General features: G+C 39.7%; 1 protein-coding gene across 1 annotated transcript; it reads right to left on the bottom strand.

Annotated features, from left to right (window-relative positions):
• Positions 1-25: 25 nt before the first annotated feature.
• SKP1 (S-phase kinase associated protein 1) lies at positions 26-17,539 on the bottom strand. Its single transcript, XM_048488477.1, has 6 exons — positions 17,385-17,539; positions 13,951-14,047; positions 10,140-10,213; positions 4,859-5,002; positions 3,246-3,386; positions 26-446 (listed from the first exon to the last, which is right to left on the bottom strand). The coding sequence occupies exons 2-6, from the start codon at positions 14,045-14,047 to the stop codon at positions 411-413; spliced, it is 492 nt and encodes a 163-aa protein (XP_048344434.1). The 5' UTR covers positions 17,385-17,539; the 3' UTR covers positions 26-410.
• Between the last annotated feature and the right edge of the window lie 10,395 nt (positions 17,540-27,934).

The following is a 27,934-nucleotide window of genomic DNA, read 5'->3' as shown; positions in this document are numbered from 1 at the left end:
TGCGAATGAAAATAAACTGTGTGAATTATGTTTCAGAGAACTTTTGCAAGTGGTTTTATTTACAATGCCAGAGGTTTCTGAATTTTTTGACATCCTACATATTTTAATGTTACTGTGATACATTTAAGAGCATGGAAAGGCTAGCTTGCAGTGCTAATTGCCATACAAAGTCCACACTTAGTTCAGTTTTATTCAGAGCAGGAGGAAAAGTAAGGACATCAGATTACACTGGTAGAAACTCAACCATAGAATTTTAAATCTATATTCAACATTACACATGCAGAGAACACCACTCTACTAGTATAACTTCATTTGCTGCTGCATTTGTCTAATATTAACAATTATAAACAGAGCAGTGCAACTTTGTATTTGGAACGATCCTTGCAGTGTTAGGTGTCAGGCACAAAACTTCACTTCTCTTCACACCACTGGTTCTCTTTGCGTACCTGGAAATTAAGACAAAAATCAATGTATCTGCAGATATTGATGTTTCTGAAATGGGTTTAAACTAAACTTTGCTTCAGCCTTTTCCCGAAAAGGAAATGGTGCTCATCCAGGGGAAAATGAAACCAACGATACAGTAGGAGAAATTCAGCACAGACTAAATAAAGAGGTAGTCAAGAAACATCTGGCTACTTTAAACATATTCAAATCTCCAGGCTCTGATGAGCTACATCCCAGGGTATTAAAAGAACTGGCAGAAGTAATCTCAGAACAGCACCCCAATCTCAGAACCACTTGCTATAATCTTTGAAAACTGCTGGAGAACAGGAGAAATCCCAGTGGACTGGAGGAGGGCTAATGTTATCCCCATCTTCAAAAAGGGGAAAAAAGGAGGACCTAATAATTACCATCCAGTCAGCCTAACATCAGTACCAGGGAAGATTCTGGAGCAGATCATTAAACAGATGGTCTGCCAGCACATAGAAGGGAATACTGGGATCACAAAAAATCAGCACAGGTTTCTGAAAAACAATTCACACCAGACTAATCTTCTCTTTTTTTAATAGAGTGACAAGCTTGATAGAGAAATGGAATGCTGTGGACATAGCATACCTTGATTTTAGTAAAGCTTTTGACAAGGTGCCCCATAATATTCTTTCAAGTAAGCTAGAGAAATATGGACTAGACAATGCTATTATTAGATGGACTTCTAATTGGTTGACTGACCAAACTCAAAGGATGCTCATCAATGGTTCATATTCATTCTATCCTGGGCCCAGTGCTATTCAATATTTTTATCAATGACTTGATGGAATAGAGGGCATGGTAATCAAATTTTCAGATGATACCAAATTGGGAGGGGTAGCTAATACCCCAGAGGACAGAGTCAGAATTCAAAATGACCTGGACAGATTAAAGGGATGGCCCAAAACAAACAAAATGAATTTCAACAGAGATAAATGTTAGATACTATATTTAGGCAGAAAAAATAAAATGCACAAATACAAGATGGATGATACCTGGCTTGACAACACTACATGCGAAAGGGATCTGAGAGCCTTAGTAGACCATAAAATGTCAGCAGCATGATGTGACAGCCAAGAAAGCCAATGTGATTCTGGGCTGTATCAATAAGAGTATAACGTCTAGAGCAATGGTTCTCAACCTGGAGGTCGGGGACCCCTTTGGGGGTCAAATGACCCTTTCACAGGGATCGCCTAAGACTCTCTGCATCAGTGTTCTCCATCTGTAAAATGGATAAATGTTAGGGTTGGGGGTCACCACAACATGAGGAACTGTATTAAAAGGTCGCGGCATTAAGAAGGTTGTAAGGGATGTAGCAAGGGATGCAATTGTACCTTCCTAGTCTGCATTGGTAAGACCTCCCCTGAAATATTGTGTACTGTTCTGGGCATGTAATTCAAGAAGGATATTGACAAGCTGGAATGACAAGCTTCAAATAGTTCAAGTTGCTGTTGGATTTTTATAGTTTTTGCGGGCAATCAAAATGGTAAAAGGTCTGGAATCTATGCCGTACTAGGAGAGACTTGGGGAGCTGGGTATGTTTAGCTTGGTGAAGAGAAGGGTAACAGGTGACATGATAGCCATGTGTAGCTATTTGAAGGGATGCCATGTTGGTGAGGGAGCAAGCTTGTTTTCTGCGGCTCCAGAGACTAGGACCAGGAGTAATGTGTTCAAGGTGAAGGAAAAGAGATTCCACCAAACCTCAGGAAAAAATTCCTGACAGTAAGGGCTGTTCGGAGTGTGGTGGAGTCTCCTTCCTTGGAGGTTTTTAAAGAGAAGCTGGATGACCATCTGTGAGGAGTCCTTTGGTTATATGTTTCTGTACTGCATGGGGTTGGACTTGATGGCCCTTGTGGTCTCTTCCAACTCTATGATTCAGTAATTTACAGTACTATGCAACATCAATTTGATAATATGTTTTGCTGAAATGGTTTATTAACATATTTATCTGATTATATACTTTAACATTAATACTCAGAAAATAATTCTATGATAATATTGCTAACACTGTTAATATTACTGAATATTTTGTATGCATGAATTAATAGATCAAAGGAAATACAAGTGAATGTGATGCTTTTCCATTTAGATTAGATAAATTATTTATTAGTTTATTAATTTATAGTAGATTCAAACAGATATCTACACTACCAGATGATTGATAAATTTACTTTTGAAGTGATAAGGTTATTTTTCAAATGGTTTATAAGGCTATTCTTTATTTAGCATATTTGTTACATAGTTTTAAGGCAAAATGGTTGGTAAAATCCAAAGCAGAATGGCAAATAAAGCTAAGAAGAATGAATGTTAGATCTCTCCTTATGAAAGCAGATTTTATTTATTTATTTATTGCTAAGTTTTGATATATAGTTTATTTTGAATTTTATATAGCAATTAGTTTTTATTTCTTTTGTTTCCTTTTCTATTTTTGTGACATTTTATCTGGAAAAACAAATTTTAAAAAATTAAATGAAGAAAGTTGCATTTGTGCTCAATGTCAAACCATGCTTGCTGTGCAATCTGAATGCAACAATGTCAGTTTGCTGTGCCATCTGAATGCAACCTCCCACTAACAAGGAAGGCACCACAACCTACGACACACCTCAGCAATCACAGTACTTTATACTTACATCCTGATAGATGCCTGTACATGAATAGCACGTAAGTCAACCTAGGAAGTCGGCTGCTATGATATTTATCTAACGTTATTCCCAGCAGATGAGAAAAATGTCATAAACACATGTCCTATCATGAATACAAGCAAAATCATACAATACCTGAGCTTCTTCCTCTTCAGTAAAGTCATTCTTGATATTGAAAGTCTTGCGAATTTCTTCTGGTGTTTTCCCCTTAATCATATTTGCAACTGTTTTGCATGTCACATCAAGTAAACCTTTGATGTCTAAGTAGTTAGCAGCCTGAAATGGAAAGTAGCCAAATTTAAAGCCTTCATTCCTTTTCTACTCATAAAACCGGTATTAGAGGAATCATCTTCTTAGGCATACATGCTCAGTATTAAAGATAGTTATGTCTTTTTCTGTGTCCCACATCTGTGGAGTACAAGTGGATGGAGATGAGCTATCTACCAACACCATACCTACTTAGTTTGATGTTACATATAAAATACCTGGGTGGCAAGAAATAACTGTTCTTTTCTTTTTCTTGCATGAAGTTACTGTATAACACCCTAAAACTACAAAACTACAATTAAGTCTAATTAAATCTAAAGGCTATCTCATGTCATTTAGAGTACCTGAATAGATTAAACAAATTTTCTGAACAAGCAGGCATTATCAATTCTGGGATTCATATTCTACAATATGAACAGCACGAATGCTTAGGCCCTGATGGTTACCAACTGGTTTTCCTGGGGGACAATTCTGAATATAGTAAAGACGACAACCAATATTGCTATTAAGCCTCTGTATTTGTTGGGCCTCTCATTTCCTCCATCTCAGCTGCATGATCCCTCACTGTAGTCCATTTATAGAACAAAGAATGAGAACCAGCAAAGAAGGTGCTCTTGTGCTCTAGCTTTCATTACATAATCAAGATTACCTTCAATACCCAACTCCTTCCCTTCCAAAGAGTTCTTTTTCTCTCCTTATTTGGAAAAGTTCCCATGACGTAAGAATTCTTTTCATACTTCCCACCACTCAGGAAATTCATCAACAAACTATGCATAAAATGTAAGTCCCCCATTACTTAGGAGAGGTGGCAATAAGATGGTGTCTTTCTTGTATTCGGTCACTTTGCACTGATCTGGAAGGTGGGTTTCATTCACATAAGACGTGTGTCTAGCACACCCATATTCCAAATCATACACAGAATCAGGGAATCTATCAGTGAGGTATATTCATGTCACACAAGCCACTCTATTCATGCTCTCTTCATTCATTTATGGATTCAGAAAGCCACATTTAACCAAAGACTTCCAGTTACAAAAATCTAGGTTATATGTTAAAAGTAATGTTAAATAAGCTGCTTATTTAACAGGCTTTTAAAAATGTTAACAGGCTCATTTTAACATGCTTTTCTGGGCCTCTGGAATAATGAAGCTAGTCTTTGAAGCACTAGTATGTTAGGCTTGCAGAGAGGTTTTACTTAGCAGAACCCAGAAGTAAATGTTTCTGCAAATATTAAGAGTAACTGAAATTCCATAACATGCCATTGCCTTCAAATACTCTTTTATTCTACAGTATTCTGCCTGCCTCTTTAATACAGCCTTAATGGGTAGTTGAAGCTTTTCATGAAATTACAGCAAATATAAAACACCTGCAAAACAGCATTTCATTGCACCTCTATTAGAGGAACAGGACATATTTTTCTCCACCTCTGCTAGAAACCCTATATCCCTGGGAATTAAACAAGATATACGAAGCCAACCTACCAGGATAAGTTCAAAGAGAGTTCCTTGATCTACTTTAAGAAATTCTTGGTCCCAAACAGGGATATCATCTGTTCGTTTCTCTTTGTTCTCATCATCCTCAGGAGGAGGTGGGTCATCTTTATGATGGGTGCACCACTGGATCACCTTAAATTAGAATGAAGTAAACTTATTAAATTCAGATAAAAATGTATTGTCCTTTACAACTAATATGTTGTCTACTATTGCCAAAGTTGGCTGATTATGTGTGTGGTTTTGTTTTGGGTGAACTGTGTAGCAATCGTCTGTCAGTTTTAGCTCTCACATCTACGGCTGGCATCTTTAGAGGCATGTCATGGCAAGATATGTTTCTGTCTGCAAAGTTTTCTATGTAGTTGGGGACCTCTCAAACACCGTTCACCAGATACTACAATTCATACAGATACTACAAACTCACCTCACTCTGATTTCTGAGATGAGTCACACACATTCAAATCACCAGAACACATACAAATGCAACTACAAATGAACATCACCCAGCCACTTGAAAATACGCCTTATCCTCCTCCCATGTGGGGTAGACAAAACAGATACTTTCTGACTTCATAACTGATCATAGACCTGTCATGGCTCATATTCAAAGGAAAAAAATTAAGTTGGAATTTAGATGGGTTTTGAATAATTTTCTATTATAAGACCTGAAAGTTACCAAGCAATGTAGCAAGGAAATTCTTGAATTTTTAAAACAAAAAGACCTTAAATGGGGTACCATACGGGACTCTTTTAAGGCTTATGTAAGGGGCTTTTTTATACAACAAAATACTATCAGGAAAAAATTGAAAGAATCCCAAAAGAAGAACTTGGTTAACCAAATACAATGTACTGAACAAGAAGTGATTAACAATCCAAATAATGTTAAGCAAGCGCATCAATTAAACATTTTGAAGAATCAAATGGATTTAATGATGACGGAAGAAATTAGTCAACAAATATTAAAATTTAAACAATCAAATTTTGAATATGGTAATAAAGCCTCCAAGTGGTTGGAGTGGAGGCCAAGTAGAGGCAAAGAAATACTGATAGATATATTGCTAAAATTAGAAAGGAAAATGAATTAATTTTTGAACAAGCAAAAATAAAACAAGTTTGAGGAATTCTTCCTGGATCTTTATAAGGAAGAACATATAGATGAAGATTCAAGAAATAAGTACATTAATGGATGCACTTTAAATGCAATTGATTTAGAAGATAAAAGAATTTTGAACCAATCAATTAAGAAAGAAGAAATCTTGACTGCAAGACACCAGGTCCGGATGGACTAACCAATCTTTTCTATAAAACTTTTCAAAATGATCTTTTGGACATTTTATATAATTTGTTTAATAACACTGAGAAAGAAGGGGTACCGGACTCTTGGAACTTAGCCAATGTTTCCTTAATTCCAAAAGAAAAAAAAGATAAATTAGATATAGAGAATTACAGGCCAATTTCCTTGTTAAATTCCAATTATAAAATTTTTGCTTCTATAATGGCAGATAGGTTAAAAGGAGTTCTGTCTAAAGTTATACATGTTGATCAAGCGGGATTTTTGCCTAACAGATATCTAAAAGATAATGTTAGGGTATTGATTGACATTATCGAAGCATTTGAACAAAAGCCTGGCAGGCAGTTAGCTCTTTTTTTATTGATTTTCGTAAAGCCTTTGATAGTATTGACTGGAGATTTATGGTAATGATATTGGAAAAAAGAGGATTTGGAGAAAGGTTTTGTAATTGGGTTAAGCATATTTATAAACAGCAATTTGCAAGATTTATAATTAATAATGAACTTTCTAAATCATGTTGCATTAATAAGGGCACAAGACAGGGGTGCCCGCTTTCTCCTCTTATATTTATTATAGCTATCGAAGTTCTATTACATAAAATTAAGGAGGACAAAGAAATTTCAGGAGTTAGAATTAAGAATGAAATTTTTAAGATCAGGACATATGCCAATGATGTTGTGGTGTTTATGGAGGAACTAGTACATTCATCAATATATTTGAAAGAATTGTTAGATAAATTTGCAGTCGTGTCTGGTTTGAAGGTGAATAAAAATAAATCACATTTAATAACAAAAAATATAATAGAAAGAGATAAGAAGACTATAGCTGATTGCCTGGAGTGTCAAATATCTGCTAAAGTTATATATCTTGGAATTACTATAACCAAATCAAATGTAGATATTTATGATAATTATGGTAAATTATGGACTACAATCACAAATAAAATTAAAAATTGGGAGAAATCAAACTTATCCTTTTTAGGACGTATTGCAGCTATTAAAATGAATGTATTGCCTAAGTTTTTATTTTTATTTCAAACCATCCCAATTCTTAAATCTGATAAACCTTTCCAACAGTGGCAACAGCAACTTAATAAATTTCTTTGGGGAGGAAGGAAACCCCGGATTAAGTATAAGGCAATGACGGAACTTAAACATAAAGGAGGTCTGGCTCTTCCCAATCTTAAACTGTATTTTGAGGCAGTATGCCTATCCTGGTTTTTTTTCTTTTCACATTCTAGATTATTGACTTTAGAAGCTGATGGGTTAAAATCTGGATTTCATGTGTTCTTGCATTATGATAAAATCACTGCTAATAAACAATTTTTGAGCCACATAATTAGATCCTCTTTATTTAGGTTTTGGAACAGGTATAAACTCAAGCTTTATTCATTCCTCCCGATATGGACTTCACCTCAAGAAGCCTTTTTTGGTAGATTTCAAAAAACAGAAAGATGGATAACATATAAAGATATCCTTGATATTCAAGAAAATGAAGGTAAACTTAAGTATGAATTGAAATCGTTACAGACACTTCAAGAACAACAAATTAGAGTTGATTGGTGGCTTTATTTACAGTTGCAACACTGTTTTTATAAAGATAAAAATAAGTTTAAGTTATATTTACAACCTGATAATTTCTTTCATATACTACAGAAATCTCCTAAAAATTTGATTAGTAATCTTTATAAATTTTGTTTAGAGGTAGATCTTGAAGCAGAATGTATTAGTATATGATTAAATGGGCCAAAGACTTAGGACACAATATAATGTTAAATTCCTGGGAGCATCTATGGAAAAATACTTTGACTTTTACAAAAACCAATTATGTAAAGGAGAACTTCTATAAAATGTGGATGCGATGGTATATGACTCCAGCTCAATTAGCTAAAATTTATCATTGTTCTGATAAATGCTGGAAATGCTCTAAAAATATGAGTACGCTTTTTCATCAATGGTGGTCTTGTGATTTAGCCACACAATTTTGGAAAATGATAAGCACAGAGATTAATTATATTTTGAAAACAAAAATCGTTCTTAAACCTGAAAGATTTCTTTTAGGTATGATGAACTTTAAATTACCAAAATCTCAACTTGAACTATTTCAATATATGGTAGTTGCTGCTAGAATTACTTGGGCCAAATATTGGAAATCAAAACAAATACCACTCAAATCTGAATGGCAGATTAAAGTCTTAGAATTGGCCAAATATGCCAAAATATTTGATGAAACTGAACATAAATGTATTCAAGATTACCGATCAGAATGGCAAAAATGGTTTCTATATGTATAAAGCAATATATAGTAATTGTTTATGTCAAATGGAATCTATTTGTTATTATTTTTTGATTGATAGTATGTATTAGGGAAACTATAATAATTATATAACTAAATGGAAAATAGAGATTTTCAGAAGTCAAATTGTATTTATACATATTTATTTTGTGACTTGTCATTATTATTTTTTTCTTTCTTTTCCTTTCTATGTTTGTATGTGCTTTATTAATAGTTAGGAATATGTAGGAAAATTTATAAAGTTTTTCAATAAAACTGGGAAAAAAACCAGATACCCAGTCACACACTGTGCCACAGACAGAAACACATCTTATAGTGACAGGCCTCTGAAGATGGCTTGCCATAGATGCAGGCGAAACATTAGGAGCTAAAACTACCAGACCATGGCCACACAGCCCAAAAACCCATAACAGTTGGACTGTCTAGCTCTCATCAGTTCAAGATCTTCAGCATCCAAAGGCCTTTTTCCACAGAAGTACACAATTGGTGATCATTTTATGTATTGTTAATCATTTCTTAATCTTACATGAAGCAGTCTAGTATTATGAGCAGCTGGCATAACTAATTAATTACCAGCATCTTAGAAGGGAAGTGTCAACAACAGCAATATAATCTCAATGCACACAGCCTGCAGATGCTATGAACCACATTTTATATTTTTTTTTCTGAATTCCAATCTTATGATGCATTTAAGTATGCAGTACTTTTAACGACCAGATGCTAATGTAAAGGATTTTGCACGAATGGGAGCAAACATTAATGGAACAATAATTGATGGAAATATTACCTTACATAAATTATATCCTAAAATAGTTACATATGCCTATGGCTGTTAATGGAGCAAGAACCGAAATAGCATAAGCTGCACAGGGATTTAACCATTTTGATGAGACATGGATTGACCTTCATAACTCTGGCTTAGTTTATAGCTGATCTCCACATCTGAACAAGCAAAGAAATTGTGTGACCATCTGCTCTGACCAACTCTTTCCTCTTAGAATCTTGCATTTGACGTTTTGCTGCTAGAAATGCCTGAACCACTTCACTTTAAACCTCCCTACACAGTCTAAAAGTGATCCTAAGCTTTATTTTATATTGTAGTGATGTTTATTCTACCATCGTAACACAATATTCTATCCCTATGTAATTTAGCCATACACTTCTGCTGCTTATGTGATTGGAGGGGAAGGATAGCCATGCTGTTGCTCCCATCTTAAACAGAACAAGGATTGTGACTAGCACAAGCTGCAAAGTAAAGTACCAATATAGAAATAGAAGACAGATGTACAGTTTTACAACTCAACAGTAGTCTAACACTGGACTGGAGTACTGTGTACTGAAACTACACAGGGTAAGAAATTATGAAGACAGAGGACAACATCTCCCCTAACACACAATGGTATAAGAATGGGAGTGGCAAGCACTTCACTCTTATAACAATGCCATATAATAAACAGGTTTATTTAACAAACACACAAGCACATTTATATAGAAATACCAACAACAGACACCATTTGGAAGATATATTGGGTTATTCTAAACAGATGTACAACTACATTTTCCCAGCACAAGTTACATTTCTTTAATGTTAGATCAGAGGAAGGTCTGGACTTTATACAACCAGATAAACAATTTAAAAAATTATTTCAAGCACCACCAAAACAGAACATCTGTTCAATGTCCTACCTTTTTTAATATAGCTGCATTAACATTTGGAAGAGGAACAGGATCATCATCTCCTTCATCATCCATTCCTAAATCTAAGAATAGAAAAGCCAAGCAATTAGACAGCCAGAAAATCTATATTTAATAGTTACTTTCAAAACCAACAGATGATCAAGGTTGACATTTACATTCATATTATGGAAAATTAGATGCTACAACAATACAACGTTGTTACAATATAACATTGACTCAGAAATGGCCACTTGTTCCTTCAACCCTTTTTCTAACATACATTGAAAGAGTTTACAATCATTATTTTTAGTCAGAGAAACAACTATTTATCCAAGCACATTCACCATTTTCCAATGCAAAACCTAGTATATTAAAATAAAGGGCACTGTTATTACATACAGTGAATTTATCTGTTCAAAACTGAATGAGATAGAAGGAATAGGAATATGACCCAGCACCTATTCTGAGCTAAAATATATTTCTCTTGCAGAATTTCTAGTCTGCCTAGCAACATGCAGAAGTGCAAAACTGATTGCCTATTTGGGTGCTGCGTGGTTTCCGGGCAGTATGGTCGTGTTCTAGCAGCATTCTCTCCTGACGTTTCGCCTGCATCTGTGGCTGGCATCTTCAGAGGATCTGATGTTGGGAAAGCAAGTGGAGTATATATATCTGTTGGAGTGTCCAGGGTGGGTGGAGAAACATTGTCTGTGAGTAACAAAGAAGGCAACCAGATCAATAGTTGAGGGCATCTGAATAGAAGTATGAGTAACAATGAAGACTATAGCATGGGAGTAACAATGGAGATAGCAAGGTCACTGGTGGGAGCATCTGAATAGAAGTATCCTGGCCTATTGTTTCTTTTGTCTATGGTCATCTTGTGTTTGTGTGGAGCTGGTTAGACACTGTCTTGACTCTAGTATTTTTCAAAACTGGCAGCTAAGTTCTGTTCATTTTCATAGTTTCTTCCTTTCTGTTAAAACTGTCCATGTGCTTATGGATTTCAATTGCTTCTCTGTGTAGTCTGACTTAGTGGCTTTCAGAGTGGTCCAGAATACTTCTATTCAGATGCCCTCAACTATTGACCTGGTTCAGATAGTTCAGATCCTCTGAAGATGCCAGCCACAGATGCAGGCGAAACGTCAGGAGAGAATGCTGCTAGAACACGGCTATACAGCCCGGAAACCACACAGAACCCAAGTGATTCCGGCCGTGAAAGCCTTCGACAATACATTGATTGGCTATTATTAAAGACCAGCAGACATATGATTTGGCTGGTAAACTGCCAACACAATTCTGACCACTCTGTTTATTCCCATATGCACTCTGAAAAACATTTTCAATTGGATTTATTCCAATACAACCATGTTTAAGCCACCTTCTGTCTCCCAGAACATAAACGGGGGGGGGGGGGGGGGCTATGACTACATTTCCTTTTCTGACCCACCCAATTAATCCAATCAGTCATTGCTGGTATATCAGCACAGAAACAGTTGCATCCAGCACTCCATTCCTGTGACCACAAGACATTCTTTCCACAGGGGACAATTTTTGTAGCTCCCTACTCCCATGGCAACCTGAAATGCTTTCTGAACTCTATCTCCTGCATGTTCCACAGACAAAAGTCTTTTTTCCCCATGGAAACACTTTACTGGATTCACACAGCTGTATGCTGTTTGCTCTGGTAGTAGCCACCTTGGGTTGACAGAGCAGTTTCTCTGTGAACATTTTGGAGCCAATGACAGACAAACTGAGGACCATTCCTTTTCACATCCAGTATGCGCATTGATACTGAAGAAAAATCAAATGGGTCCAACTGGATGAATGTCCATGTAAACATAAATGCAGCCAGACAGTAACCAAGCCTCTTCTCTCCCCTCCTTGGCTGACACATGCACTGTATGTCAGAACACTTTAAACCACAATGAGAACATGATGGCTAGGCTCCTGACTGCCCATAACTCCATCTGGGCCTCAGGAGGCTACATTTCTGGTCCACAGCATAAACTCAAATTTTAAATATATCACCACAGACACATACATTTTCTCCCCTGCAAGCCAAGAGACAAGTACTAAAATGTCCTCCTGCAAGAAGAAACAGAGGCTAAACATTCCCTTACGTATAGCATGAAAACAACAGATAAAGTACCTGAAGGGACAACTCTGACAGAGCCTCTACTGGTGTTTACCTAGGGTGCAAGGAGCTAAACAATATGCCTTATGCAGGAATAAGTCAGAGGAGAGGAGTCACCATTGCTTGTCCTTTAGCTGACTTGATTCAAATACTGATTCGATTGAAAACTGCCAACTATGAGAACACAGTGTGCTCCTCTGCAAACGTACAGCTGCTGTTCAGCTTGTGATGTAATTGTACTCAGTTATAAGCAATCATGTTAAAGTTGACCTTTATATAAAGTTGAACAATATATAAAATAATTTTAAAAGTGTACCAAGTTATTTGTAACTATCTAAATATGTGTCAGATGTCACACTACTTCTTAAGCTTTACTGAGCAAAAGGCCAATTAAACTAGACTTCTATGTTCCAGTAACTTTTTCCAAACATTTCAAGCTGTTAGTAATGTAATCTCAATCCACACTGGTCTAGAAAATGTGGTGATGACACTTGCATAGAGAAAAGTATTCTATTTTGTGATGATTAGTGACTGTATAAATCCTATTAATTTTACCAGATTAAGAACGTACGAAGCAACAGATTTAGTAAACCACTGGTTATTAAAAGACAGTAATCTGCACCACTACTGGATGGATTTACCTACTTTTCAACCAATTGACAGCTGTCCGAAGCAGCAATAGAGAAACAAGATGAGCTGCCTAGAGATAATATGTGTGGGTATGGACCCAAGGAGAAGCAGGACAACAAAAGCAGAACAACAGAATTAGAAGGTCCAACATCTGTTAATTCTTAGAATTCCTCCTTAATTCTAACACTAACCAACTAAATTTGTCAAAGATCTCTTAAAACCTGAGCAGAAGTTGAATGATACCCATAGTCTCACAGCAGCTGGAATCAACAATATACTTTTCTATAGTCTAACCACACTTTATAGCACTGGAACAACAATATTTCAATATACCTAGCTGTGCAAATTTATAAATATTTTAATCAGAGTATTTCAAATATAGTTAGTACCACATTGAAAGCAATTAATTCAGAGCCCCACACTTCCAGGAACTGAGACGTTAATCAGGACAAAGATAAATAATAAGATGTCCATAAAGATGAGAATCAGGCTTCCAAGAATTATGAACAGTCTGCATTACATAAAGGTCCCTGAATAGGCTCCACAGCTGTTGTTGTTTTTTAAATGAAGCTTTCATCCTGATAAATTTAATTGCTTTCAGGGATTCACAATTTGAGCTATCTCTTAAATTTCCATGCATACTAGTACTGAATAAAAAATCACCAATGAAGCAGACATAGTGAACAATCATGATTACATACTCTAAAATACCCATTATGTATCCTAAAATGTCTTGAAAAGTCTGCCTTGCTCTACCAGAACTATGGAGAAGACAATTTGCACTCTTTTCCTCTGAAGTATTAAATATATGGCATCTAGTTTTAGTGGCTTGGACAGTTTATAAGGGACCAGAAAACGGCAACTCCACTGCAGATTACATTTCACCACAAGGGACTCACACAATCACTGTAATACTTTGTTGCATAGGTTACTTATCAACCCAAGCATTCTATTTCTGAGCCATTACATATCCCAGAAATAAACATATTTCATATTATGCATAAGTGTTCTTCAGTTGGTAGCCTGCAAATTACTATATTAACTACATGCTACACTTACCTTCCAACATAGTCTTGATTGTTACAGACTGCTTTGCAATTTCAACGTCTACCTCAAATATTTCTCCATCAGAACTCTGGAGCTTAATTGAAGGCATCTAGAAAAGAAAAGGGTTAATTTTCTTAACTATTTTTGATGACAGAATGTAGTAGATCTATTACACATCTATTTTCCATGTGTTACAGGTGGAGATGGAGGACAACACTTAAAGGTAATTGCTCATCTTAAGTCACCTAATGAACTCACGCCTTTGAATAATGTACCCCACAGATTACAAATTGATCTTCCCTAGGTTACAGGAGTAATACATATTATCATCAATTGCCAGTTGTGTGAAAACCTATATTGTTTCTCAAGTAATGCAAGTAGCTCATTTCAGAATCATATTGAGATGACATAGTGCACTGCAAATAAAGCTATGTACACAATTACTTTACTTGAACTTGACTGATTTGTGAATCAGTGTAAATAGTCCATTACTTACCTGCAGTATTATTTTTTCTCAAATAAAGATGCACACATCACAGAATTAAAGAACCAATGATGAGACTCTGCAAAGCCTAATTTCTTGGTCAATATTCTGACTCCAGACATACAGACAAGATACCAGTCACACTTCCAATTTTAATATTGCAACTTCAAGTGTATTTAATGCATCTTTTAGCGCCAAGGAGAAATATTAGCCTTCATTATTGATGTATTATAAGAGCAAAACAGAAATGAGTTGACAAGTGATTTAACTTTATTGACTGACACTCAAGTTATTTCATGAAATAATTTGATGCAAGAACCTTACATCATGATTCTTAATATACAAACTCAGTGACACTGCAATGGGATTTTGTGAACAATTAACTGGAAGCATGATCTAATCTCAAAACATATGCTGACCATACTTAAAGTATAGTGGAATCTATGCCTGCTAGCTACTAAAATAATTGTGTTATTTTCTTCCTAGAACTATTTTTCCTTTTAAAAAGGGATACTGATTCCTTCAAAAGTTAAATTGTACATATTGTTGATACACTGACAGTTTAACTGCATATGGAAAAAACTGAGGGAAAACTACTGCTAGTTTGTACTCTTAAACTGATTTGCTTGCAGAGATACAGAAGGAATTCCAGTGTGCTTTGTTTTCCTATGGGAAGTTTTTCATTTCTGAATATTTACTCTTCCACAAAAGCACAAACAATGAATGGATGCTGCTACAAATACAGTCGTTTAGGAACATCATAATTGTAACTGATGTTTGTTCATTAGGTGATTATTCCAAGGAACTGCCTGAGGAAGTTTTATTGGTTTGTAACAAGAAAGTGGAGGAGGGAGATAAATCTTAAAATAGATATAATAATCCAAAGATCAAAAATTCAGTTGGTTGGCTGTGCTTGTCTTGTCACATGTAGTAAAAGGAATATCATCAATCCAGTCTGGAATTTTTCCCCCAATGGGGAATAAAAATTAACATAGGATACTGTTTAAGCTCTTTCACTAACCAAAAGTAAAAACTATTAAATTCGAACATATTCCGTTTCAGACACCATAAAATTTTCAAGTTCTAATTCTAGGTGCAATGTCAAGATAAGTGTTAATGCTACAAAAGTGAGTCTAAATGGAGCCTTGGGCTCCATCCCTCATTCCCACACAAACTGCAAGAACATTACTTACCATCATGTTACCTATAAATCACTACCAGCAGAGCATGGCTCATATCTGAACGACACATCATGCTTTGTTCTCCTTTTGCAATCCAGATTTTCACAAACATAAGTATACCATACCCAGTGCAGTGGCAAGACCTACCTAGATGCAGCGCATGGGAGAAGTGGGACAGATTCATTCCCATAGTGTCCACACACAGTCTGGCATTCCATCTGAATAAAACTGAGCATTTCCTTTGAGGGTCCCTAGAACTCCACATATGCAACCTGCTCTCTCCACCTCTTAGTTTACAGATGCTTTTACTGTACCGCCAGTTCTGCTCATCTTGACAGCAACCAATCTGGTCACTAGGCATCAGGTACAAGCTGAGGTCATTACAAATTCAGTTTACAAAGGAGCCCAATTTTAACTACTTCCAGTTAGCTCCACAACCTCGTTAATGTATTTTCAGTAAGAGTGTGTTAGTGAGAGGCCCAAGATTCTACTGCACAACATAGCAATGTTTGCTATTTTAAAAAAAAAAGTTATAGTACGTACAAAAGTTACAGTGTGAAATTCAATTATTCTGTGAACATAGGTTCATAGAACTGAACATTCTCTAAAACCAAGCAGAAAAGAACTTCTGAAAGTTGATTCATAGGGATATAGTCTGAGGTGACATCCAAGCTGTTTCACTTCAAGATATAGAATCTTCTATTATAGCTGTATCTGTAAAACCATGTCAGACACAGACCCATGTAAAGCCTCCCTTCCCAGCTGCTTTTAAAAGACATTCAAAGAAGCCTCCAATTTTCTAATCCTTATCTTAAAGATTACCATTCCAGACTTCAAGATTAAAAACAAAAAGTCCACTATAAGCTTTATTACACCATAATAAATGTAGCTGTTCTTGAAATACCAAATATTTTGACAACAATAAGCTAACATAACTTTCTCTTCAGCTAGCTTTGGTTTGGAAAATTAATGTATTCTATGCACCAAGCAACTAACTTTTTTGCCTGTAACACAAACTAATCTTCACAAATGTATTAAATGATAAAGTAATGCCTCAGTATAAAATATTCCCTATGGTCCTAAAATAATCTGAAAAAGTCCACCAGTCAGATAAACCCATTTTAGCATAGTCTTTTTCATTAAGACTGATATTGAGCATTTAAGCTCGCTACCACAATAAAAAAATGTTTTAAGCAGGCAACATAATAAACTCACCCCCTCTGCCCCCTCTGACTGAACAATTACAGTTACAATAACAAGCAAGATTTACAGTGCTGTCAACAATGGACATTCCTGCTCTCAGCGACATCTTCTTGCTCTGTCAACTCAGGAACGTACAAGAAGCGACGTCCCGAAGTCTGCGTCCGTTTACCTTCCAAGAACTCATCCTATCCTGCAAATATTGTTTCCTGAGCGCCCACATCTTCTTGAGCCATTTTCTTGACGACACTCTCGCCCCGGTGGGGGGAGGGGGGGAGCCGTTTCCGTGGCTCAGCACCTCAGGAAGTTGCAGTTGCTGGACAAGAGGAGGCGCGTGAGCAAACCGAGCCGTTCCCCAGGCATTCCCACTTTGCACCATCACCCCACCTGCCGCCGAGAAGGCGACGCTCCATCCACAGCCTTCGGGAAACAAGAGGCCGCTCCCGAAGCAAGGCACCTGCAAGGAGCCTCCCCGCCCTTGTCCCGCTTCCTCTGTCGCAGCCTTCACGGCCCAACTCCCTCCCGCGCTCCCTTCGACCCCCACGACGAGCAGGCCTCGAGCAGGCCCCGACCGGACTCACCGTGAGGCAGCAACGCACTGGCGGGTCTCAGCCCCTCCTTCCTCGACGCAGACTGACGACGACGACGAGCGAACCTTAAGCCAGGCTGCGACCGCCACCTCTTCTTATAGGGTTGGGGGGCGGAGCCGAATCTGCCCGAAGGCCCCAAAGTTCCCTCCGTCTTTTGCGCCTCACATACACAGGGTGGCCGCGTCGCGCCTGAACAAAAACCGGGAAGAAGGAAAAGACAAAAGGGGGGAGTAGACAAAAGCAGGCCCTGACACTGTGCTCGTCTAGGCTGATAGCTGAGAGAGAAAGAGAGGTGCACATTAGAATTTTGTATTCAGGGAAAACGAGGTTATTTGGCCTATGTCGCTAACGATCTCGAGGGTCTTTGAGGCAGGCACTTAGACGCCTTGCATAGAAACGGTCTCATGGCAACGCCTACCTCACAACGGCGGCGACCGAGGTATACGTAATAAACATGAGGACGTTCTCGGTACTTCCGCCCTGCGGTTAATGTTGTTGTCTTGCCTCTCTAGTATTTTCCTGTATGCTGATCCTTTATTATGCATTTCTACCTTCCTCCCCATCTATGCATTTCTACTTAGTCATTCTTATCCCCTGCAGTGCGCTCAGTATACTGTCGGAAATCTTGCTTTGGGCTCCGTAGCCATGAACGATAATGCAATTAACAACAAAAAGCAATAAATAGATGATAAGACACCGGCTTTCCGAGAATGGTACATCTGCTACATGTGACATAACTTAATAACATGCACACAAGAGCGGAATATTTACCTGGAAATGGTGCTGAGTTCAATGAGACTCGACGGTACGCATGAAATATAATAGTTCTATTCACGGACAAGGGCAATCAAAAGGGCCTTAATGACCAGTTTAAATTTATGTGGACCAAAAAACCAAATTACAAAAATTAATTTAAAAAATTAATTTAATCGCGACCTAAAAGCCAAATTGAAAATAATTCAAGAGGGATAGCCATGTTAGTCTGTTGCAGTAAAAATGATCAGAAGCCTTTTAGCTCCTCCTAGATACTAACATCATTTTATTCCAGCATGAATTTTCATCATTTTCATAAACCCGCTGCATCAGACACAGCGAATGGATCAGCACTATGCAGGAAAAATCTGGTTAGGCTGAAAGTGCATGACTGCGCCATGATCACCCAGCAAGTTTTCATGGCAGAGTGGGGATTCAAACCTCCTAGAGATCCTAGTCTGACACTCTTTCACAGTACCAGCTGTCTCTACACTATAGTGCGGCTCAGCAGAGAAGGGGGGAGTTGCCCCATGCTATTTTAGAAGTGGAGCTTAGTTTTGCTTTTATCCTTCCTGTAGTGGCAACAGAGGGAGTGTGCAAGTCCAGACAGACACTCCCCAGATTCTCCTTTGAGCTAGATTAAGAGGTTTATTTTTAATGCAGTTTAAAAGGGACAACTTTAGGGATACCATGATTGGAAGATCACAGTGACAAGCAGATGTCATGCTCTCCTTTAATAAGGGGGCTTCCTCCTTTCTATGCAGCAAAATTCCTTTGTGGGAAGCACCCCTTGTGATCCCAATAGAGCAGTATTTGGAACTTTTGAATTTTTCTGTTAACTATAACAACGTTTGGGACTCTTTAGTTTGGAGAGAAGACGTCTGAGTGGGGATGTGATTGAAGTCTATAAAATTATGAATGGGGTAGAAAATGTTAACAGAGAATTTTTTCTCTTTCTCACAATACTAAAACCAGGGGGCATACATTGAAAATGCTGGGCGGGGGGTGGGGGGGAATTAGGACTAATAAAAAGAAACATTTCTTCACGCAATGCGTGATTGGTGTTTGGAATATGCTGCCACAGGAGGTGGTGATGGCCACTAACCTGGATAGCTTTAAAGGGGGCTTGGACAGATTGATGGAGGAGAAGTCGATCTATGGCTACCAATCTTGATCTTCCTTGATCTCAGATTGCAAATGTTTTAGCAGACCAGGTGCTCGGGAGCACCAGCAGCAGGCCATTTCTTTCACATCCTGCATTTGAGCTCACAAAGACATTTGGTGGGCCACTGCGAGTAGCAGAATGCTGGACTAGATGGACTCTGGTCTGATCCAGCAGGCTCTTTCTTATGTTCTTATATGAACAAAATCCGTGACTTCACACTTATTGCAAGTGTTAACTAGATTAGTTCAACTAGTGAATGGTCCTATTTCCTAGTTATATTTGAACTTCACATAATGATATTTCATCCTATGATCCTGCAGTTCATGACATCAGTTTGTTCCCCCTCTGTATACCCAGCATTGCTTGCTATGATCATGATAAAGGGATATTTTCACACTCAAGGTGCATGGATGACCCATCAACTGAACTCCAGGCCAGCCAAAGACATAACTGTTGCATAATTGTTGGTCTGTTTATATTGGGGGGAGGGTTGTTGTTTTGTTTCTTGTTTGCTGTTGTGTGTTGTTTGGGGTCTCTTCCAGGAAAAATGGGTTATAAATATTCAAATAATTATTTGAAATGTTATGTACAATGGTGGAGTCATCTCCCATCTTCTTGCTCTAAGGAGGGCATCTTGGAACCTTGGGTGTTTTCTACTGGTTACTCAAGGTGGCAGGACTAAACTTTCCACTTGCTGTTCACCTGAGTTTCTTGAGGGAAGGTTCTTTAAAAGCTTTCGATATATTTAAGGTTGCAGTGCAGGACAGGTGGCTAGGAACTTAACTGCCCTGTGTTAGTTGGCCAGAGATTGGCCCAAGAGAACAATGAGCAACAGGAAGGGAATCCAGCAGGGCCCTGGAGAAAAGGTGAAGAAGGTTAGAAGGGGGGAGTGGAGGGGAAGAAGTCAGCTGTTCCTTTCTTTCCACCTGAGCAGAGACCTGCTCCTAAGCCACCCTGACCTCTAGCTGGAGAGGTGTAATGAATAAGCCCTACAAGCAGTCTTCATTGAGGCAGCTGCTGAAACAGCAGCAGTACCTGCACATGTGACTGCAGGTGTTGGCACTGGGTAGGGGTCTGCTGCTCAGGCTGCTCCTCCTCCAGCTATTGAGACTTTCCAGCAGCATGATGAGGAACTTTCTGAACCATTTTAAGTGTGAACTTTGGGAATGAGAGCGTTGCAGTTCTAGAGACCACAAAGATGCTGGAGGAGCTAGAGGAGAAGCTGAGTGCATCAACTCCTCCTTTGGTTCCTCCAAAGCAAAAAAGGCCTTCTGGGCAGAGACAAGAGCAGAGGCCAGAGATGAGATGGAAGGGTGCCCCAAGGTGCTGCCATTTCAAACCTTTCCGTTAAGTCATCTCTTCCTTGTGCCCACTAAACACAGCATGTCTGCCCCAAGCTCCTCACAGGAAGCAACTCTGAGGGGATCTGCAGCTGCTGGTCAGATTGGGTGTCTCACATACTCTGTCTACAAGTACTTCCAGGTGATGGAGGATATACCTTTTGTATCATATCAACTGTGCAGGGCCCAGATCAGTCAAGGGAAATACATTAATCATCTCTTGAATTCCGGACTGGAATCTTCTGACAAAACACCATAAGGTGGTGCTTGTTCAGGGGGATGCCTTGGTTCTGGGTTATATAGACTGGACACTGTAACTTGTGCCTTCCATCATCTCCTCTAGAAATGCTGGCATCCCACAGGTCACTTCTCATGCAATGTGACAGACACACATCTGCTGCATGAGAAGCAGGCACTGACAGTTGTGCCAATGCGCTGGCTGTTTGGTGATGTCAGCACTCACTAGAACTCCACTTATGCCATGCTTCAAAGGAGTAGAAAGGAGACCTTATCACCGTGCTTGCTTGCTTGCTTGTTTGTTTGTTTGTTTGTTTATTATGAGATTTATAAGCCGCCTCACCCCCAAAGGGGGTGTTCTGTGAGACCAAGGTGGTACAGAAAGAGAGCTAGCTCATTCTAGATGAGTAGTTGACTCTATCAGGCTGTGGATGTCCTTAATCCCAGTTGCTCTCATCTGACACAGGGATGCTGGCTCTGGTCATTCCCATGATCCAAACAGCTTGTTAGAACTTGGCCACATTTCTGGAGCCAGCTGAAGGACATGCAGATTTGCATCCAGCAGTGTGTGTGCTGGATCAGAGGCTGCTAGACAGTATAGTGTCTTGAGCCTCTCGCCCAGCAGAAAATCTACATATTGGCAATCATGTGAGACCCAGACATCAGGATTGCCAAGCAGATTGAGGAGCTTATGCACTGGAGAGTTAAGCTCTCGCAGGATATCCAGCACATGCAAGTCTAAAGGGGCACGTTGCTGGAATAAGAGTTAGGGTGCAAAAGCAGCTCAATTACTGTTGGTCCCTTACTTCTCCAGCTAGGCAAAGTCCCTCCAAAGGCAACCACCAAGGAGACCTTAGAGATGGAGCTCATTGGGTGGGTACTTGACCTCTATGGGAGGACAAGGTGCATGAGAGAGGATATAGTACTGAAATGGTGAGAAAGTACCTTGCTAAGCCCTAAGAGTTTCAGTCCATGAATCTGCTGAGCTACTCAGCCATACAGGAGTTGGTCAGGCTGGATCTCTCTTTTGTGGTCCAGAGCCTCCTCTTTTGCCCCCCAATGAGCATCCAGAGTGAGCATGTTGTTCCCCACCTAGGCAACTGTGTCAACCCAAATCACTCATGCCTGCTTCCCTAGAAGGTTGTGCAATTGGTCTCCTCAAGGTCAACATGACTCTATTTAACTACCCAGCTCTGGACTTTGGATGACTGAAGTGAGCATGTGCTTGTTCCTGTACCCTCTCAGATTTACTCTCTTCCCAAAATAAACAAGTCAGAAGAAAGGAGTGGTAGGGCAGTTTCCCAGTTTAATTGGCGGCCCCCTCTTCAATTTCTGATGCTTTTCCAAATTCACCAGCACCCAAAAGCCTCCACTGAACCCTAGTAGTTGTGTGGCACAGAGGGATATTGAAGGTGACACTCCACCCAGGCGGTACTACCCCAGGCAGTAGCCACCCCAAACCAAACCAAACTTTCATGCTGAGAATAATGCAGCTGCACCCAAACAGTTCATCTTGTTGGAGATGAAAATGGATGCAGTAAGATAGAGATTAGTGTATCAAATATTGAACAGAAACCACCAGTACCCACAGGAGTACCACAATCAATGAAGCTAACCATGATGTACTTCTGCCTAACACAGAGGCGTAGCAAGGGGGAAAACCACCCAGTGCACTGGTGCGTCCTCCGCCCCGGAACGTCCCCGCCACACCCCCAGTGCGTCGCGCACCCCCCGCCCTCTTGGAGCTACACCTCTGGCCTAACAGTCTCCATTTCAGTTGTGGGAGGTGGTAAAAGAAGAGCCAGTGATGAAAGGCAGTCACAGCACCAAAGATTCAACCACTGAGGCTGTGACAGTGCACAAGACAGAACAGAGAAAAGGATCAGGGTCCCACAGAACCCTCTTAATCTCACTTTCTGTGGCCTTCCTTCCTAGAGAAAATGAAAAGATCTTTGTTACAAGCATGCCTGGGTTTTGCTGGACTCCTGTGTGTTGGATTGGCTTATTGCTTCATCTGGTCTGGCAAGAATGCCCCCAATACCTTCTGCTACCTGGCATTGGTGGTTGGATAAGGGTTCTGTTGGGCTTATGCTGCCAGTTTGCCTGGGTTTGCTGGACACCTGCAAAAGTGCTTAGTTTTGATTTTCTTGTGTTGTGTTTGTGGGTTGTTGATATTGGTTCTGTTAAATTCCACATTGGTTTATGGTTCTGTTGAATCAGTTCTGGTGTGGTTCTATTGGGCTTGTGATGGTTTTTGGGGTGGAAGGCAATGGCCTGTGGTTGCTCACAAGCATGCCTCTTTACATTTTCCTGGAGGAAAAAAAGGCAGGGGTTGGGGTTTTTTGCTCCATTGGAAACAGTGAGAAGATAGGGGCCTGGGAAACAGTTTTGCTCCAATTGCAATCAATGGGAGATATTTGTGGGGCTGAGGGGGATGTTTTTCAAGATAGAGGCACCAAATTGCAACACAATTGCTGGTGATTCTCTTCAGAAGAACTCCAAAGTTTGTGTTGGGTGTCTCATTTTATGGGCATGTCCCCATCTATCCTATGTTTTCAATTTTTTCCAATAGAGGATGGGGGCATCCCCTTAGAGACCCACAGAATTGGATCTCCTGATGCAAACTTGGGGAATTCTTTTAGAATTTGCAGCTATGCAGCAAATTTGATTACTCTACCTTAAAAAATACCCCCCCCCCAAAAAAAAACCCCTTGGAAAATATTCCATAGATTTTAATGAATCTGAATGTTTTCAAATAACTGAACACCAACCCTTCCCCGCTTATAGTTATTTGGCTTTTTAAAAAATATTTTGGTTCCAATAAACCCAAATCCAAAAAAAATCAGAAAAAATTATGCACACCCGTAGTGAAGATTTTAAATATCCACTGATGAAGGTTAAAACAGAAAGTGCCAAAGTAAGATCATGGCTGAATATCAAGGAGACAAAGATCATTACTGTTGAGAAATTACACAATTTTGAGGCAGACGATGAAGAAATTAAAATTGTTCAAACATTCAAAAATTCAAACAAAATCAAAAATTGTTCAAACAAAATTGTTCCATCATCATTCAAAAGGGAGACAACACCCAAGAATTCCAAAGGCGATTGGAACTGGGAAGGACAGCCATGAAGGAGTTATGAGAGCTGGACAATGAAGAAAACTGCAGAAAGGAAGTAGAAAATTTGGGGTTGGTTGCACAGATACCATGGACCACTATAAAGACAAATCATAGGTCCTTGATCAAATCAAACTTGAAGTGTCCCAAAAAGCTAAAATTATTAAACTGAGGCTATTGTACTTTGATCACATTTTGACAAAAGAGTCACTGTGAAAGAATAGAAAAAGGTTGAAAGCAGCAACAAAAGAGGAAGATCAAGTGGGTGAAAAGAATCAAGGAAGCTATGGCCCTCAGTTTGCAAGACCTGAGCAAGGCTGTTACCAGCAGGGTGTTTTGGAGGTCTCTGAGTCATAGGATAAGTTGGAAGTGACTTGATAGCACATAACACATATCTTATTTCATTTAGTCCACATCACAATCTTCCATGAAGTATTTATAATTGGCTATACTTAATGTACACAAAAACATTTAATGAGAGACAACTGTAATAAAATGTGCAGCAACTGAATGATACAGCAATGTGCAGCAACTTTTTGTATACGAAGTCGACATGTGAGCATAAACTCATATTTAAGACTTCTTAAGTCCTTACTTGAAGCAAATAGTTGACATTGGCAATAATGATAGAACAATAAAATAATTGGTTGAGATGCAAAGGGTTGCATGAAATTCCACTGCTTAAGTTCAGAAACTGAAATGGGAAAGTTTTTTTTTTCTGCAGGCTTCATACATCACTACTGAAGTATCTTACTACACTCCAAGCAAATTTATTACTGCATATACTGGACAAGATGAAATCTTATTCTGGTGGCTGGTCACCCAGACTGATCGTTTTCCCAGTGGTCAAAGGCTTGAGGACTGATAAAGGCTAGGCTGGGCTGCATAATAATGCATCTCACCCCATAGATCTAACCCAGGGATCTGCAACCCGCAGCTCCGGAACCACATGCGACTCTTTCAGCCTTATACTGCAGCTCTGCATGGCCTGGAGGTTGGAGGGTAGCATGGGCGTGTCCCTCCAGAGCAGCACTGGAAGGAAAGGTGAGTGGAGGGGCCGAACTGGAGGCGGCTCCATGCGTGAGGGTGCCAATTTTCGTGTCCCCTCCACTCACCTCTCCTTCCTGCAATGCTTTGGAGGGCTGGAGGGACACACCCATGCTGCCCTCTGACCCCTGGAGGTTGGAGGGCAGCATGGGCGGGTTCCTCCAGAGCAGCCGCCATCCCCCCTCTGCCCCACAGAGCAGGCAGTTGCCTGCTCAATCGGGCAGAGGGGGTTTCCCTGCCTGGCGCTGCTGCCTCCCGCAGTGCAAGAGGCGGCGGCACCGGGCAGGCCACAGCCGCCATCCCTCCTCTGTCCCATGGAGCAGACAGCTGCCTGCTCCTTCGGGCAGAGGGGGTTTTCCTGTCTGGTGCCTCCACCTCCCAGCGCTGGAAGGAAAGGTGAGTAGAGGGGCCAAATCGGAAACAGCTCCATGCGGAGACGCCTTTCTGGCTCGGTAAACCTTCGGGGCCGTGGAAAACAGGTCCAAATGGCTCTTTGGGTGGTAAAGGTTGCTGACCCCTGATCTAACCTATAAGCCCTATCCTATCAGAAAATTTATTTCAATGGGGCTTGCACAGGAGAACATTTTGAAGAGTGTGCTTCATGTTCATTAGTTGAAATACAGTTTCATTGTTGTACATCAGGCACAAAAAATGTCTTGGTGCCCAATTACTTTTAAAAAGTTGCTCAGTTCTCTTTTGAAAATTTAGCTACTGCTTTTGGGGCATGCAGAGCTGAAGCACCAGGGAAGAATTAGGGAGTAACTGAAATCTTTATTGATCCTCTGAAGATGCCAGCCACAGATGCAGGCGAAACGTCAGGAGAGAATGCTGCTAGAACACGGCCATGCAGCCCGGAAACCACACAGCACCCCAGTGATTCTGGCCATGAAAGCCTTCGACAATACATTGAAATCTTTATTGTCTTTTTCAAAATAGCTATCACCCATCCCACACACATTCTGCAGAAACAATTTTGTTCTCTCATTTTGTAAGTGATTCTGTAAGTGATTTGTCTAGGGCCTCAGACTTCTAGCCTCTTTTATGGAAAGAATAACTAATAGCAAGGTAGTAAGCACTACCAAAAAAAGCATTACTTAATCTAGCCAACAGATCTGTAGTCAACTGAAAATGACCATTTATTCCCAATATGATTTGCAGCAATTTTTTGTGACATTTCTTATAAGGATCATTAAAACATTTTGAATAGCTCCCTCTTCCTCCAATACCACTGCATTACAATCTAATCCCAGGAGTCTAAAGACTCACGCCAGCGTCCTGGAGAAGTGAATCAAATACTGAATATTACGGCAACACATAGTGTGTACCTACCAGGGTTTGTTTGGTCAGATTCAAATGCATGCAGATGTTGCACATAATCCCCATAGTCTAGCCTACACAAAGGGCTTTTAGCTGGGCCCATGTCCACCTGTCTCTAGTTCTGCAATCACCTTGCGTCTACCACAGGGTTACTGAAGCTTGCATTACAAGACTGGCAGTGAGTTAAGAGAAGTGAAAGCGTATGACTTGCCTAGTTCAAGCCTCATACTAAAATACTACCATCAGATTGAAAATTTCAGGTCCTATAGAAGTGATGGCGAACCTTTTCGAGACTGAGTGCCCAAATTGCAACCCAGAACCCACTTATTTATTGCAAAGTGCCAACACGGCAATTTAACTTGGCTCCGAGGTGTGCATTACTCAGGAGTAAGCTTGGTGAAGCAACTGTGCAACACTTTGAATGGGTGAATCACAACTCTAGGAGGGTTTTCTCAGAAGCAAGCCCCATTGCCAGCAACCAAGCTTACTCCCAGGTAAAGGATCATGCCCAGGCCAGCCTAGATATGTGTGTGGGGTGTGTGTGACTTTCCGCCCCCCCCCCCGACGAACTCTGTTCACGTGTGCCCACAGAAAGGGCTCTGAGTGCCACCTATGGCACGTTCGCCACCACTGTCCTATAGGAAACATTGCATTTTATAACTGAAATACTTGTAAGATCATGTACTGTCCTATAACTAAAAAGGTGCAAACCAACATCTTTTCTCTATTTCAGACAGCTCCACCTATTCCTTCTCCAATGACAGGAACTAGTGAATACTGTTGGTAGGTCTGTATTTCACCAAAATGTCTGACATGATCCCTCACAGCATTGCTTTTTTATAGAAAACAAACCTTTAAGATTTTCACTCTGTTGACAATGTACTTGGAAATGGATAGGATTTTTTTTTCTTTTGACAACACGGAGTAAGGTCTTCAGAACAGGACTTTTGCAGCATAAGGAAGAAGTCAAGAAAATGGCAGTCTTGAAGATACACAGGGAAGGCTTTATAATCAGGTTTGGGGTTTTCTTGCATGATCATTCACATAAGAAAATTAATATGCACACAAATACCACACAAGAAGTGTGTATCATATGCAAAGCCTCTTAAAGTGGTCCTTACTTGGCCATGCACAGCTGATGTCTTTGCCTGCTCCCCCCCCCCCCAACATTCCTACATCTCCATTCCTACAACACATGCCCTGACTACTCTGAAAATTAACTTTTTTACCTCTACAGGGGCCAAGTGGATTACACAACTAACCACTTGTTTCACACACAGTCTCATTCTAGCCAAAACTAATAATGGCATACAAGGTTTTCTGCACTTCTAATAAGCCTTGAACACAGGAAACTGCCTGTTAAGGATTCTATTATTCAATCTAGCCCAGAACTGTTGACTGGCCAGAGCTCGACAAATAATTTTCCAGACCTTCCACCAGACATCCTAAAGATTAAACATGTGTTCTTAGACATGAGTTTGGCCATTGAGCCATGCATTCTCTTCTATCTCCCAACAGTATTTCCTGCGTGTCCTGTTGGTCTTTCTTCTTTGCATAAGAGAC

The sequence above is a fragment of the Sphaerodactylus townsendi genome, linkage group LG03 (assembly GCF_021028975.2).
Source record: "Sphaerodactylus townsendi isolate TG3544 linkage group LG03, MPM_Stown_v2.3, whole genome shotgun sequence".
In the NCBI taxonomy this organism is placed as follows: Eukaryota; Metazoa; Chordata; class Lepidosauria; order Squamata; family Sphaerodactylidae; genus Sphaerodactylus; species Sphaerodactylus townsendi.
This window is presented reverse-complemented; position numbering and strand designations above follow the sequence as displayed.